Here is a 14,939-nt window from a genome sequence, read left to right as displayed (position 1 = left end):
GCATGACTTAGGGCTTGAGATAACTGAAGATACAAGATTAGAAATGTCCTATGGTAAAATATTAGAACATGCTACCCCTTGGCTCAATGGAGACTAAAAGGAGAACCAAAAGCCTATAGATGCTTCAAATGTGTAAAGACTGACTGAAGAGGAAATACAAGTGTGCTTCTCAGTGTTACACATAAAGGAAGAAATTAAGGAGGATAAATTGTATGGTCCAAAACCCAAGAGAAAAGGTGCTACAACAGCAAGACCCAGCTGGTCATCAACAAGGAACATTATGACAGCAGGTGTACCTGCCTCTCCTGCATCCGATTCCAAATCCTCCATCTTCCAATTTTAGATGGAGCAGAAACAGAAATGGAAGGCAGACTAATTTGACATTGGTCAGACTTCAAGCAAAGTGTCAGCGACTTCTGAATATTGTGATCCCATCACACTTTGCACAGTTTTGGTGCAGATACACCAAACCTTGAGCTTCTTGTAGGATGGCAGATATCCAGACACCATGTTCGTGAAGCCTGCTGCCGTAGAAGGCAACAGTGGAGAGATGAGGAGGAAAAGAAAAGCAGAGCCACAACAGAGCCCAGCCACTGACCTGCCTCCGGCTTCCCCAGTGGATCAGAACAGCACCAGCACAGACCCAAAAAAACACTGCCTTAAGAAAATACAGCTCAGCTGAGTTTATAGGAGAGATGTTTTTGTAAGACTAAGAAAATGCTCTCCCACAGAGGAACTACATCACCAGAGGAATCAGGAAAGGAAAGGCACAGCTGAAGTACGAAAATCCAGTGAATCTTCAAGCCTGGAAGCACTTTGTGTGGAAACAGCAGCAGTAACACTTGAAACGGCAGAGGCACATGAAACTGGAGAGAAGGGAGTATGCTTTGCAAATTACGTAGGACGTAAAATGCAACAGCTATATGAAACCTGGTTGGCTGCAAATTCAAAAAGCCTCGGTAATTTTGTCATTAAATGATTTAATTTAGCAGCATTTAGGGTTTTGTACCTAAACAGACTGTCAAACAACAAAAATCCAAAAGCCACCACAAGGCTAGGAAATTTCACAGTAATTCGGAACAATGACTCAGAATGCCTATTCTGTCTCAAGCAGCCTACTAATTAAACTCTTGGAGCTCTACTAACCAGTCTTTCCAAAGCACAAAGGACAGTCATTTATTACAGGCCACAACACAAAATTGAGTATCAGCAACAAAACCTGTGTCTGCAGCATTTTTGATCTGATCAGTGAAAACAAATGAAAGCTGCAACCTGACAACTCCGCAGCTTAATCTCTAGTAGTTAGATTTACGCAGATTACTTCACGTAGCATCTGCAAAGATGCTGAGGAAAGTAAAGTCACTTCATCATATTCCAAATTGCACTACCTATGAAATTCTGCTATTTGTAAGTATTTAGACTGTAGCAAGCCTACTTAAATTTGCTTCAGCTTTGACATAGAACCTTCAAGAACCTTGGAACAAGAGGATTTTTTTTTTTAAAGGGCATCTCCAATGCCCGTAGTATTTCTCAGATACTTGCAGAACTAATGAGAACTGTTTAAATCAGGAAGTATCACAACTGTTGTGTGCATGTACTAACCAGTTCTATCACTCAAACTTCTGATAGTTTCATTGAAAAGGCAGCCAGTTCTCAGTAATTGCTCCCCCCCCCCCCCCCGGTCTAAAACACAGGTTTCCACCTGCTATTTTCGAAGCTACTAGAACTAATATACTCTTTGTTTGATTTTTCTCCAGATTGAAAAAACAAGCCTTTTTAAGGTGTGACATTCTACCAGTACGTTCTCCAATGCAACATATATGGCTCTAGACACACCATGCACAGAAGTCACAGTCACAAGCAGTTCTGGTTGGGTGACCACCACAGAACACGGTACAGATTTAATGATACATGACCTCAGAAAGGAGACATTACTTTTCACAATATTTAACACGTAGGTGGGTAAGTGGTGGCAGGGAGGGTAGGCAAGGAACAGGCAATTTACACGTGTTTTTTCCTTCCTTTTGTTTCCAGTTGACAGAGTAGCTAACCTGGAGCAAGAAGGTACCACAGTCCTACAAAAGAAAAATCATGGCAACAAAGCAGCTATTCTGGTGAAGAACAAAGCACCAGGGCAAAGGACCTACCAGCCAACCTAGCTCCCAAGCTGCTGCTCTTAGCGTCTGGAGTTGTTTTGTTTAAGAACGAAGCTTCCAGAACAGGAAAGGAGAGAGAGAAATGGAGGGAGAGATGCATGGGTAAATAGAAATGACACAGATACAGTATGTAGGAGAACAGAGGAGTCTAAAAAAGGAATTGCCGGAAAATACTTTTTCCTTGTTACACGTCCTATCTTACCATGCCCTACCTACCACAGAAACTGAAAACACCCCCTCCATCTAACCAACAGCATCTTAAGGAAGACGGCCTCATTTTTGGGTCCTGGGATGCTGAAAGCAAGAAGCAGCCTGTGGATGGTAAATTCAGGTGCTTTAAAAATGGGAGAATAGACTTTATCTGTATAGGGCAGCAAGGACATTATACCTTCTACCACACAAACAGCATCCCCTCCAGTGCAGCAACAATTAATCATACTGAAGATGCTGCCATTTGTTTGCTTGCAGGTGAAAACGGTGCAGTTTTTTCATCCATCTGCTTTTTCAATACCCCTTTAAAAACCATCTAATTGAAAAATATTCCAGGCTCTTGTGAATAAAAATAATGAGAGTTCAGTTTTTTCCTCAAGCAGATATATTCCACTGATTAAACAGATGCTATGAGAGCCGTAAGAACAGCAGTACTGGGTCAGAGCAGCATTCTGCCTAGTCCAATATCCTGTCTTCAGCAGCACCTGCAAGTCAGTAACTTGCACTGAAATTCCTCAGGGGAACAGGCAGAAACACCTGCAAAGTCAGTGACAGATCCTGCTCAAGGAGAACATGTCCAACAAACCAAAGCAGTGAGTCAGCCAAAATGCAGCAGGTGAGCAGTGTCAGAGAAACAGACTGTGACTTAAAACCGTGGAATTGCTCAAGTTGGAAGGGACCTTTATAGATGATCTAGTCCAACTCCCCTGGAATGAACAGGGACACCCACAGCTAGGTCAGGTTGCACAGAGCCCTGTCTAGAATTCTCTGACATTTAGTTTTTCTCTTCTTCCTCTACGTTTTTAGAATCAAAAATCTCACAGGGAAGAGAAGGATCTTAAGATGGGCATCACAGATGAGAAGTGTGATATCTGGGTAAAACCTGAAACAAAGCTCAGAGTCTAAACAGAGATACAGACTGAGATACAGAAGGGCCTAAACAAGACTCATGCTGTAGAATCCATAGTATAGGAAGTCAAGAGGTTGCAACCCCCTTATCAATGACTGCTCCAGGAAAGCATATGAATCAGGAATCTAACTAAACTCAAAAATACATGCTCATCTGCTGGTGAAGGCTTAGTACCACAACAACTTCCAATAGCTGATGGATTACCAACTATAACCATGTAACTGCTGTTGAGCTTCATACAAAGGCTGTTAAACATGCAATTCAGCTAGCAAGTTAAAACTATCCTTTAAGAGGGAGTACAGAATAGATAAGCAGCATTAACAATATGGAGGTGTAGAAAACAGTGTTAAATCCTCCTCCAATCTATTCTTACATATAATGACTATTTGATTAGAAAATGACTCTCTTAATGTTAAGTCTGATATCTTAAGTTTTAAAACACTGGAGTTTGAACCTCTGAAATTTTCTGAAAGCAAATCAGAAGGAAAGGATTAGAAGCCCAGCAAGATCTTCGTTTAAGAGCTATCCCCAAAGAAATGCTACCCTCTGCAGAGGGTCACTCACTTGAGAAGCAGATGGGAAACAGGTTGGCTTGATCACATAAATGGGTCCTCACTCAAGTTAGACACAGCAGAATGATTCCAAAAGCAGAGATCTGAGGAATGGGGTTTAGAGCGGATGGGGGTCAGAACAGGCAGTTTGTTGCATAACTGGGATAGAAGCAATAGAGAGGAAAAAGATGGGAGTGCTCAAGATGTATACTCCCATGGGCAGCAGATCCCAATCTGGATTTGAAGGTCTCAGGGTGACTACTTCCAGAAGCTGAAGTGAAGGAAATCTTGCAGTACTCTTCCGGCTGTAGGGAGAAGCACCTGCACTCTAGAAGAGAAGTGATGATGGACTGGGCCTATGACAGAGAAGAGGCAAGAACTTCCTAGCTCATGGAATCTGAGAAAGCTCCTGCAGGCAGGTCAAGTAATCCTGGTTACAATTTGTAAGACACCATCTTATAGCCAAGAAGAAACTCCTACCACAGTGTTAGTAGAAAGGCGAGTCTTGCAAAAAGAGAGCAGGAGCTAAGGCAGTTTCAGAACTATTTAGAGTGGTTTTGCACAGGTCACTTATGTCCTCGGACAAATTGCCTAACAAGAGAGCTGGACAGATGTGCAGGGGTAACTGCTGCAGCATGGCATGGCTGAAATGCAGAAGACCTTGAGCAGCAGGCAATGGATGAATGCATGGAAAGTCAAACTTGGAGCCCTGGAAGGTGAGGTACCTCCTGCTGCCACAAAAGGCCACACCTCAGCTCGAAGACAGCACAGCATTAACAGATACTGCTGCCCATCTCCCAGTGCTTCCCCAGAGTTTATTCCTTTATCCTTGCCTTCCTTGTGCCGAAAGGAAAGAACTAAAGACTGAAAAGCTGGACGAGTGCCGAAGCACAGACCTTGTGCTTGGAGATTAAGGGGCACTATGGTTTAAAAAAGGTGAAGTAAAATACTGGAGCCAAGGACAGACTGTCACCTAACAGAGGACTTCACCAACCAACCCATTTCGCCTGGCTGTTTCACAGTAGATGGAACATCTTCATACATATGAAGGGTGGAGGATGCCTTAGACCGGAAGGTCAGCAGATACACAGAAAAGCCTCATCAATAACTTCTCTAGAGGTCACAGGGCCAGAAGTAAGCATGCTAGTGCTCTAGAGGAAACAGTACTTGCAACTCATTAGACTTGATGGGAAGGTGATATTTACTCAAAGCAATGAAAACTGAAGAGAAAACTAAATATGCACTGAAGGCATCTGATACACCTCAGAACAGTTCCAGTACTCAAACTGCTTAAGTTACTAGGAAGGTTTTTCTCAGCTCAAGGGTCAAGCCTTCTTGCCTTCTGCCTATTTGCCTCAACACTTATTTCAACTACTTTCCCCAAATAATCAAGAAATTAAAATTCCTTTATTCACCTGTGCAGGATACACACAAGATGACTGCAGAGGTGACAAAAATGAGATGCAAATTTGATCATTTTGCTCTGTGTTTAGAAGAGACATCAACTCAAAGCAAATACATTTTAGAAATCCACCAAGATGCTCATTACAACTTCTATGTTCCTTCCCACACAGTGCTGATGAATTTAGTTCACATACTTAATGCAAATATTCATTTAGCTGATCAATATTTGGGGACCATCTTGAATCCGCAGCCCTTAGAATAGGCTAAAACTTAATGTTGTGTTACTTATCTCTTCTTGAGCAGAGAACATACTTCAGGAAGTAAGAAGCTATAAAAAATAACTAGGTCACCAAATTAATATCAATTTACCGAGCCTTTAATGACATTTGGAACCATATAGTTAAAAAATAATTCTGGATTTTAGGTTTCAAGGACTCTGACATGTCTGCTTTTAAAGCCTTCCAGTATTTTTTTTTTAATCTTCCAATTGAAGTTACCAAACAACAGGATTACGACCAAAAATTAAAGCATGCTCTGTATGCCATCTGATTTGTGGAAAAAGTGTTCCTTTTTCAGCTACAGAACATATTGCAAGACTTCTGTTTTCTTGAGGACCTGACTTTCTGTTACACTACTCTGACCACTCTTTTCACACTGCATTTTGACCACGGACTCAACTCTCATACACATCTGTTGTATTTACTGAAACACAGTGAGGCCAATCTCCAAGTCACTTCCTGAACTGAAGGTAATTCAGTGAATTTGGCATTATTTTCCAGTTAAAAGAACTCCAGTAGAGTACTAGCTCTGCTGCATATTCATCTATTCTCCCTACTTCATTTCAGCAAGTATTAAGCCCTTTACTTTTGAACAAGTGAAATGCAGTGAAGTTAAATACTACTGTTTACAAGTCTTTTCCATCCAGCCCACTCGGGGTAGGGTACACACTACTAAATGTTGCCTCTAAAGGCAACTTAAATTCCAGAATTGTATTCACTTTGTAAATGGTGGACGCCACAATACACAGTGTTCTTCTATTCTGAAGGACTGCAAATTCATCTACCACAGGAACAAAGCAGTCGCTGTCAGACTAATCTGACAAGATCTGTACCAAATAAATAATCAGAGATCAGTGACTAGTTATCACTGCTTCACAGAGAATTACCAAAATATCCTTCCAAGTCAACAAGGGAATAAACTACCTCTACATGGTGTTTTTCTCCTAAACCCTGTTATTAGGTAGGCTTTATGCCACGAGGCATGAGTTTACATACTTGCTGAACATTTTTATAAATCTTATCTAATGTAATCCCTACATTCTGTAATCCTGTCTATTTAATGTATTTTGAATGGGCAAAAACTGCCGGAACGAGTAATACCTCAAAATGGAACGAACTTTCCAAGCACAATCAGTGAACAGGACATCAAATGCAGAAGTAGTTTATGGCCAGATCAGACTGTTTCACAGCGAGCTATTCTCATCTGCATATGGGCCATACAGTTATTTTCTTCTTCCCAGCAGGAAACAATTTTTGGTATGCCCTTTTACAAAATATAATAAATATTAATAAATATACATAAAGCCCTGGCTGTCTTTGTACATGAAGTTCCTACAGCTCTTAAACATAAGTAACTAAACCGTTTATTTTAAATCAAAACAGATATTTCACCCCATGTTAACAAAAAACCAGCACAATTTTAGTATCTCAGCAACTTCCAAGCTGAGTCTTTCAAATTCAGGAACTTCACAATTCAATTGTTATCTATTGTCATGAACTACATTACATAAAGGTCTCTCTCCTAGAGAGAAATATAACTCAGAGTCTTGCTTCTGCTTTGCATCTTTCATTATGATCTTGGTTTCGTTTCTGGAGCTTTGAGTCCCCTCTTGATAACAAGATGGGTACTGTGACTTCCCTCTTGCCTACTCTATTGAGGAGCAACATCTTCTATTGAAATAAAGCTTGGCTCCAAGAAGTGGACCAATACCAGAAGAGGCTGGCTTACTACATTTAAGTACTGTTTTCTTGCTACTGCATACTGGTCAGATTCAAAAACTTCCTTCCCAGAGGATCTTACTGATAGGCAAGATGATTATACCTGGCTTTCTTCCCTCTTGCCTCCTAGAGTCACCGCCACAGCTTGCAGTGCCTATTAATGGCTTCTCCTGAGGATACAGACCTTTTCCATGCAAGGCTCTCAGAATGTCCCTGACCCTGGATGCGAGAATTAAATTAAGCTTTTTTAAGCAGTTTTAAGTCCCAAATTTCACGAAGTGCCAGGCAGGAAACCTCAGCACAAAGCATCCCTGAACCACCAGTTCAGCACCATTCACCATCTCTTCCTGTTAAATAAAATGCGCGCCTTTTATTTTACAGCAGCACCTCTTGGTACTTTTTTGTAAGCCATTTCTTATATAGGGAGCTTGAGAGAAAAAAATCTAGCACAGAGATGAGAAATACCAGCTTCACCCTTCATGGGGTTCTGGAGCAGAACAGGTTCACACTGGTGTGCTGGGAGTACTGCCAGAGTACCCACCACTGCAGGCTCAATTTACTGGTGTCTGTAGAAGCAAACTGACAATGTGAACACTGCTCACATGGAAGACTGCGCCTGCACTCATAATGCAGTATCATTTCTGATTCTGCCATTTTGTAGCTTTTGGATGTTGGATGGACAGTCCACTACTAGGCAACAGTCAGTATTTTGCTCCCAGCACATTCTAACACGCAGATGATACTACTTCGAGTCAATTGTTTCTCTGTTCTGCCTTTGAATCATCAATATTTATATTTACAATACCATGATTATTTCTGAACTGCAATCTTAATCCTGGTCTGTATCAGTCCTGTCATAACTACTTGAAATTAAAATAAAAGACATGAAACTGTGTATAATCATGAAGGAATTCAAAAGAAACAATTTAAAACAGAGGTGCTTTTTGGAGATAGAAGCAATGAAGTTCCCTGATTATGCATGCAAAGAACATCAAATTGCACCACATAGCAGGAATATGCAAACTCTGTCATATGTTAAGTGATGCACAGAAATCCTGTATCAATAAATATTCTGCTTTACAGCGTGCCTGAGTCATTATAAGGTATGAAAAGATTAAGATCCAGACCCAAAGATTCCGGATACTGCTCATTTGAAGATCAGGTGATATGAATTCCTGTGTAGAATACAGAGGAAAAAAAAACTAATTCAGAAGAGCTCTGATCAGGTCACAAAAATCAATGAAAAACTGCTAACAAGCATCTTCCTTCTCCCACCCACAAACCAAGTCAACAAGGACAAGGCGGTTGGCCAGCAGCGCTCGCAATGCTTCTGACAGACACTATGCTGACTGAATCTTTTGCTTCCAAGCATGGGACAGAAAGTCAGGAAATTCTGAGAAAATAAATGCTGATGAACTCAAGCCATTCCTTCCCCTAGCTTGAGTCAGATCTACTACTAGCTTTCTTGGAACAAAAGAAGAAATGGAGCACGCTTGCAAAAATACGCAGTTTAACATCACTTGTAAGCATGGAGCCTCATATCCACCCAAAAACCTGGTCCTTCTCCATAAAGTCATCTCCTTGCATCTGAAACTGTACTAAAATGTTTATGCCATTTGTGTTTTTTTTTTTTTAAACTCAAATTCCTTCTTCTCATTTTCGGAAAGCAGCTGATTAAACCTGAACAACTGGCTTGTTGGACGAAATATGCTGTAGCTATGAAATGGTACAGCAGGGACCAGTTTCACTGTTAATTTAAAACGCTAGAATTAATTAGGTAGTGCAAATGAAGAATTTAATAAGCACACTTTACAACCACAAGTTCTGCTTTTATTAAACACCCCAGCCAAATGAAGGCAACTATCTTCAGCCCGTTTTTCCTTGTCTCACTCCCTTAAAATCTCTGCAGTGAAAAAAGCATTCTTCTATTGCAGCCCCTCCCCCATGATTAAAATTTATGCCTGACTTCCATCTCCTCTTTCAAGTCATTAGCATCTTTTAAAAATGCTACTGTATATCCTGCCTGTTCTGCAAAGCTACCAAACAAAACCCAAGTTTACAATTTTGGTTTTGAATACCAAATTAAAGGCTGTCTTAGAAGCTGTCATTCCTATTCAACTCAGCACGGTATACTACCAAATTAGCATATATTTTTTAGTAAGGGAACATGGTTGTTTAAACATGTGTCTTTCCAAAAAGAGAGGTAACATCACGAATCAATTTCCTTAAAAAACCCTACTGCTGTTCTAAAAGACCTGCAAAAAGTCTTGGAGCAGATGATTATTGCTGACATGTATTCTTTAATCCACTTAAAATAAAACAGCTCAGACCATGAACACTCTCAAAGGGATACTTTAACAGACTTTATTTAGCCTTTAACTCCTTGAAAAAATAGCGTTTTGAGTCTAAACATTATTTCACAGTATCTGTGCACCTGCTTTAACTGGACAAGGGGCACAGAATTGGTTCACACGAAAAATTCAATCTAGCCTCAGAAATACGTTCAAGATTTTTTAATATGGTTTCGCCAGACTAGCTTCTTAACATGGTTTGGTCTGTGACCTTTTCTATGCCTCTAAACAAATGTTAGAACGTTTGTTTACCAGCATACATTTAGCTGAGATTTATAAAATAAAATTTTGAGCAAACAATGAAAAATTCAAAAGCAGACAAACCTAAACTAATTGTTTCAGACCTCCACCAGTGCAAGCAGTTTAAGAATTTAATATTTCTTCTACAATACTGCTTCACTGTCAAGTAAGTCTACAGTGACTTCAAGAAAAGCAGCAGAACCCCCCCGAAAAGTCAGTTATTCCTGTAGGAGCCTACTGTTTTAGTAACCCTGAATTAATACAAGGGTTAAAAAGGCACCCTGAAAGGTAGTAACGCTGTACAATCACAGGTCTCAAGCTTTAACAGATTAAATTCTCTTTTGAAAAGTGAACAGCGCAGGCTTTGGAGGACAATCCTGGTAGGTTTTTTTCCTACCCAAATTTGGCTTGGTTAATTTCTACTTGCATCACTTTTGAAAACATGGAGGCCTTACATCACACAGGGATTGTGTCCTGAAAGCATTTTTTTTTTTTTTAAATAAAATCAGTAACTTCATAGCAAATTCCTTTTTTAACTATTAATACGCTTTTTAAAGAAAAAAGTATAGGCAAAAAACTACCCAATAATATGTCAGGGAGATCACCACCAATTTCTCACATCTTCAAATACAGAGACAAAAGCCTGGAGATAAAATGGAACAAGCAGATGAAGTAACAGCCCTCCTTACAAGGGCTGCCAATTATCTATGAAAACAACACCCAGAATATCTAGAATGCTGAGATTTTATTTCAAGGAAATCCCCATCAACGAGGAATACAGGAGGCAAGGAAACCTACTAAAATACAAGACCTGCCACAATCAAAATTTAAGCGAGGCTCGCTTGTAAATGAGAGTTAGTTATTCACTCGGGTCTCAAATAACTCAAGTAGCTTGCACTTCTCTCTCTCCAATCATTTTCAGACTAAGAAGAAAAAATATCTGGGGCTAAACTTGTCTTGTAGCAGGTATTGAGTGCATCATATTGGGGTACTGGGACACATAGGCATGTAAAAGCAGAGAACTTGAGCTCTTGGCATGGAAATTTTTGGAAAGGAGAGCATGAGCAATTTGTTTTTCTTTTGAGTTAAAAACAGTAAAAGAATACATAAAAGAAGTCAAGTTGATTTTTCAATCTGTTTTTTTTTCCATCCCCTGAAGCTGTGTCCCAATCAGAAGATATATTGAAATAGATACATCATGGTCAACGTGCAAACAGAAAGCTCTGCCGGACTACAATTCTGAGGACTCGAGCTGCCCTGGGGCTTCTGCCATTTATTATGTGCCTTGCGTTAAACAAGAACATTGCTGTATGTCAGGAAGTAAATAAAAAAGAAACATCGCATGTTTGGAAGCACTAAGCAGATAATCCTAATGCTGCCAATAAAACAGCTGCCAGGCTGTTACAGATGTAGGTATGAGGACTTGTCTTTTCAATTCCTCATTTTGACAGCGCTTCTTTCCAGAGGATGCACACCCAAGCTGCCAAGAGCACATCCTTGGGAAGAGACTGCTCCTGCGCTAGAATCCTTTCCTTCCCAAGGCTGCTGCTCTTTGTGCTAAACATAACGCTGGTGACATGCTGAACAGCAGTGAAATTTCAGCTGTTCCCCACCCACAGTGCGAGTAGACACACAACCTATAAAACTAACCCATAAAGCAAACCATATGAAGTCACTGCTTCTCCTGCTGCCATTCTGTCCATCAGTGAATTTCTGGCTGCAGCAGCAAGGATGCAGAGCAGGTGAGGTGCATCAGCACCAACCTACACCCTCTTAGCAAAGTTGGAGACACCTCTGTCTTCTATGGAGTAAGATCTGTAATTGGAAGCTTTTCTTATTCTGAAGGCACCAATCAACGGGTGCCACCTCATGCAGGAAGAAGTCATTGCAAACTACGGTGTTCTCAGGGAACAAAGCTAAGTTCATTAGCCAATAATCAAAGGTGTTCAAATGAGATCTGGAGGAGTTGCTCCTAACTACACAGCACTAGTGCTCCAGGAAGCCAGAGATACGGGGGCTGTGATGGACGCACAGAACCACTGTGATTCTGAATTGCTGTTAACACAAAGTCTGATGAAGGTACTAAGAACTTCACAAGAAATAGTCAGAATTGTGAACTGTCAATAGCTCAAGCAATTCAGATATGTCTGAACAATTGAACCATCGTTAATTAGGAAACATAACAATGATCAAGAAAGCCATGTCATCATCTGAGGTCTGCTGAAAGAAGCTGCATGGGAAGCATTACGTGCATGCATACTGGTAGTGCCTGTGCCACCCCTCAGAGCTGTATGCAGGCTGGAGAACATGGGGCTTCACCTGTAGTTCTACATCCAGTATACATGACTGAAAACTAAAGGTTTACCATTGGAATAAGCTTACCATGATACCTACAGAACTTCTTGTAGAAAGCACTTGCAATATGAGCACTGAGGTTCTGCTGACCTGAAGCGTAAACTGACCCTGATGTACAGGAAAGCAAGCAACGCTCGAGAGCTTACCTGTGATTTTGTCTCTCACGAGTTTGCAGGATTCTATTTCACCAATGCTCCCAAAGAGACTCCTGAACTCCTCCTGGGTCATGTTCTGGGGTAAATAGTTGACTATGAGGTTGGTTTTGCTGTCATCTGTGGCAGCCCCCGTCTGCATGGGGGAAGGGCAGTTTCTACTGTTGCTGGAGGGTCCATTGGTTGTATTGGAAGTAGGGCCATTCGACACCTGAGGCTCCATGGTGCTAATTATCTAAATTAAAAAGAGAGAAAGAGAAAAAACCCTTAAGTTTCATAGATACAACTGCTGTTTTTTAAAGATACTTACAAACGAATGAGTAGGTAGCATTCATGACCAATTTAGATACTTCAACAAAAGAAACTGGCTTGATTCCTCTGTTATTGTTGCAAAGTAGGTCATGCTAGTCTTTGGCTGTGAGCATATACTAAGATGCAGTTTAAAAAATCCTTTTTTGTTAATGCAAAGCTGATTTCTGCTTTCATCACACAGCCATTTTCACAAATGTATATTTAAACCACATAAATTTAATTATAATTTAAGGTAATAATCATAATTAAAATTATAGTTCCATTAAATCAGATGAAATAAGTGTACGGCTCTATATGAAAAGGTAAAATATTTTACCTATTTAATAACTGTATCACAAAGTGCAATGACAACAACATTAACCAAGCACAGCCAATCTGCTAAGTGTCGTCATTCGTGCTGCCTTTAGTTAATAAAGGCACTGTGTCCCAAGGCATACCACTTACTGGTTCCAGGGATGACCTATATTCTCCAGTTACATTTTTCACTAACGAACTGACACCTCTTTAAATAATAAAGCCCTGGATTTGCAATCTTCAGAGATACAAAGGTCTTCAGGTGAGTTACTGGAAAGGTTTAATCAGATAAAGCTTATCCAGCACAGAACGGAATTTTAACAAGTGGTTCTAACTTGAAACACGGACTGCCAATTTCTCCACCAAATGGACTCAGGACTTCTCCAAAATGCCACAGAATAAACCATTTTGCTCACGCAGACAGGTGACATTATCCCGGCTGTCACTAGTGTGCCCAGTTGTGTGGGCACAGCTGCCTCCAGGCTACAGGCTGAAGAACATGGTCAGCAGCAGAGCTGCACAGACACGTATGAACATGAACCTGGGTGCTCCACGGCTCTGCAGGGACCTGCCTTGCCCAGGGACGGGACAGGCCACAGAGCAAGCAGGAGCCATGGGAAGGTGCACCGCAGGAAGGGCATGGAGGAGAGCTACCAGCACAGAGCCTCGTGCTCATCTCATCCTGTAATTATTATAATTACTCATGACTTAATTAGCTTTCTTTTTTGAAGACAGGGAGGTATGTATTGCGACAAATTAGGCTTGTAGTTGGGTTGGGAGGGGGGCACCAGAGCAGAGGAGTATGATCTAAAATTAACTGCATCAGGGTGGTTAAGTCTCTAAATAGCTTATATTCTGGTCAGGTTTTCTGTTTTTAAACTGATACGCTTTAGTGTTTCTTTAAAGCTTCATTTGTTAAATAATCCTTCTTTTTAATCACTAGAAACAAGTTTCGAATTACTATTGTTTTTGATTACTGGACCCCAGAATATATTACTTGGTTTGACCATTTCCAAACCGTGCTACGTGATGCCTATACAGAAAGGCCTTCAGCCACAAAGCACAATAGTTTTTGAACACGAATTCCACACAAGCAGTAACCTCAGGGCAGCCAGCAGTCTCAGAGCCCCACTGCCCACTTCGGCAGCCACGTGTCCCCAGACTCCATTGACACCTTGGGCAAGGCAGGGCCCACCCACACATTCAGCGCTCAGGACCTCCCGTTTACCCAGGATTAGCCATACTCTCTTCCCCAATCCGATTTCCGACACGTATTTACTCACGCACACTAAGTGCTTCAGACACCACTAAATCTGTTTAGCTCAGAGGTCCAGCTGGAAGATAATCTTTTGATCTCCGCATCTCTAGCCTTACAGCGGGTGCTCACTCCAATCCTAAGCTTTGCTAATAACCTGCTGCCCATGCAGGCTCCTCTCACCCTAAGGATAATACACCGAGCTCAGCATGCTCGTACATACACCGTATCAGTTTCAGTAAAGTAAAATCCAGTTGGGGTTTTCCAATTGTCCCCCCGGGTAGCCAAGCAGGAGAACACAGGCCACCTCAGATGGGACACGGCCTGGTCCTGCCCCACCAAGAAAAACCTGACAGTTAGCCAGGCTCAGTCAGAAGATGGCAGCGACAGACACTGCTAACAGCAGCTCTCAGAGTCATCTGACCGTATCCTTTCTAACACAAAGGCCACAAGACAAACCACAGTTTGAGGGATCAGTCCTGGCCCTCTGAAGCCAGGAGAAGCGCTGCTCGTGGCTGCGGCTGTAGAAGCAGGCCTTCAGCACAGCGTGCTGACAAAGCCACGTCACCTATTCTTAGCAGCAGGACCGAAAGCTATGTATAGTTCCCCACCATAAACACAAACCTCCATCTTTTAGAAAAATCTATTCAACAAAATTTGAAGCTGGCTGCGTCCTACTTCTGCGTTTCGTAAACTCCTTTCAGTTGCATTTTAAGCATGCTCTACTCCACGCACATAAATACAGTTTAAGG

General features: G+C 41.3%; 1 protein-coding gene across 5 annotated transcripts in view; it reads right to left on the bottom strand.

Annotated features, from left to right (window-relative positions):
* Positions 1-14,939, bottom strand: part of ELAVL4 (ELAV like RNA binding protein 4) — a 75,704-nt gene that overhangs the window by 28,204 nt on the left and 32,561 nt on the right. For all 5 annotated transcript variants that reach the window (XM_021405085.1, XM_021405089.1, XM_021405087.1 and 2 more), the window contains exon 2: positions 12,321-12,561. In XM_021405085.1, coding sequence (XP_021260760.1) covers positions 12,321-12,561 — 241 coding nt within the window. The remainder of the gene's footprint in view (positions 1-12,320; positions 12,562-14,939) is intronic.

Source organism: Numida meleagris, chromosome 7 (assembly GCF_002078875.1).
Source record: "Numida meleagris isolate 19003 breed g44 Domestic line chromosome 7, NumMel1.0, whole genome shotgun sequence".
NCBI lineage: Eukaryota > Metazoa > Chordata > Aves > Galliformes > Numididae > Numida > Numida meleagris.
This window is presented reverse-complemented; position numbering and strand designations above follow the sequence as displayed.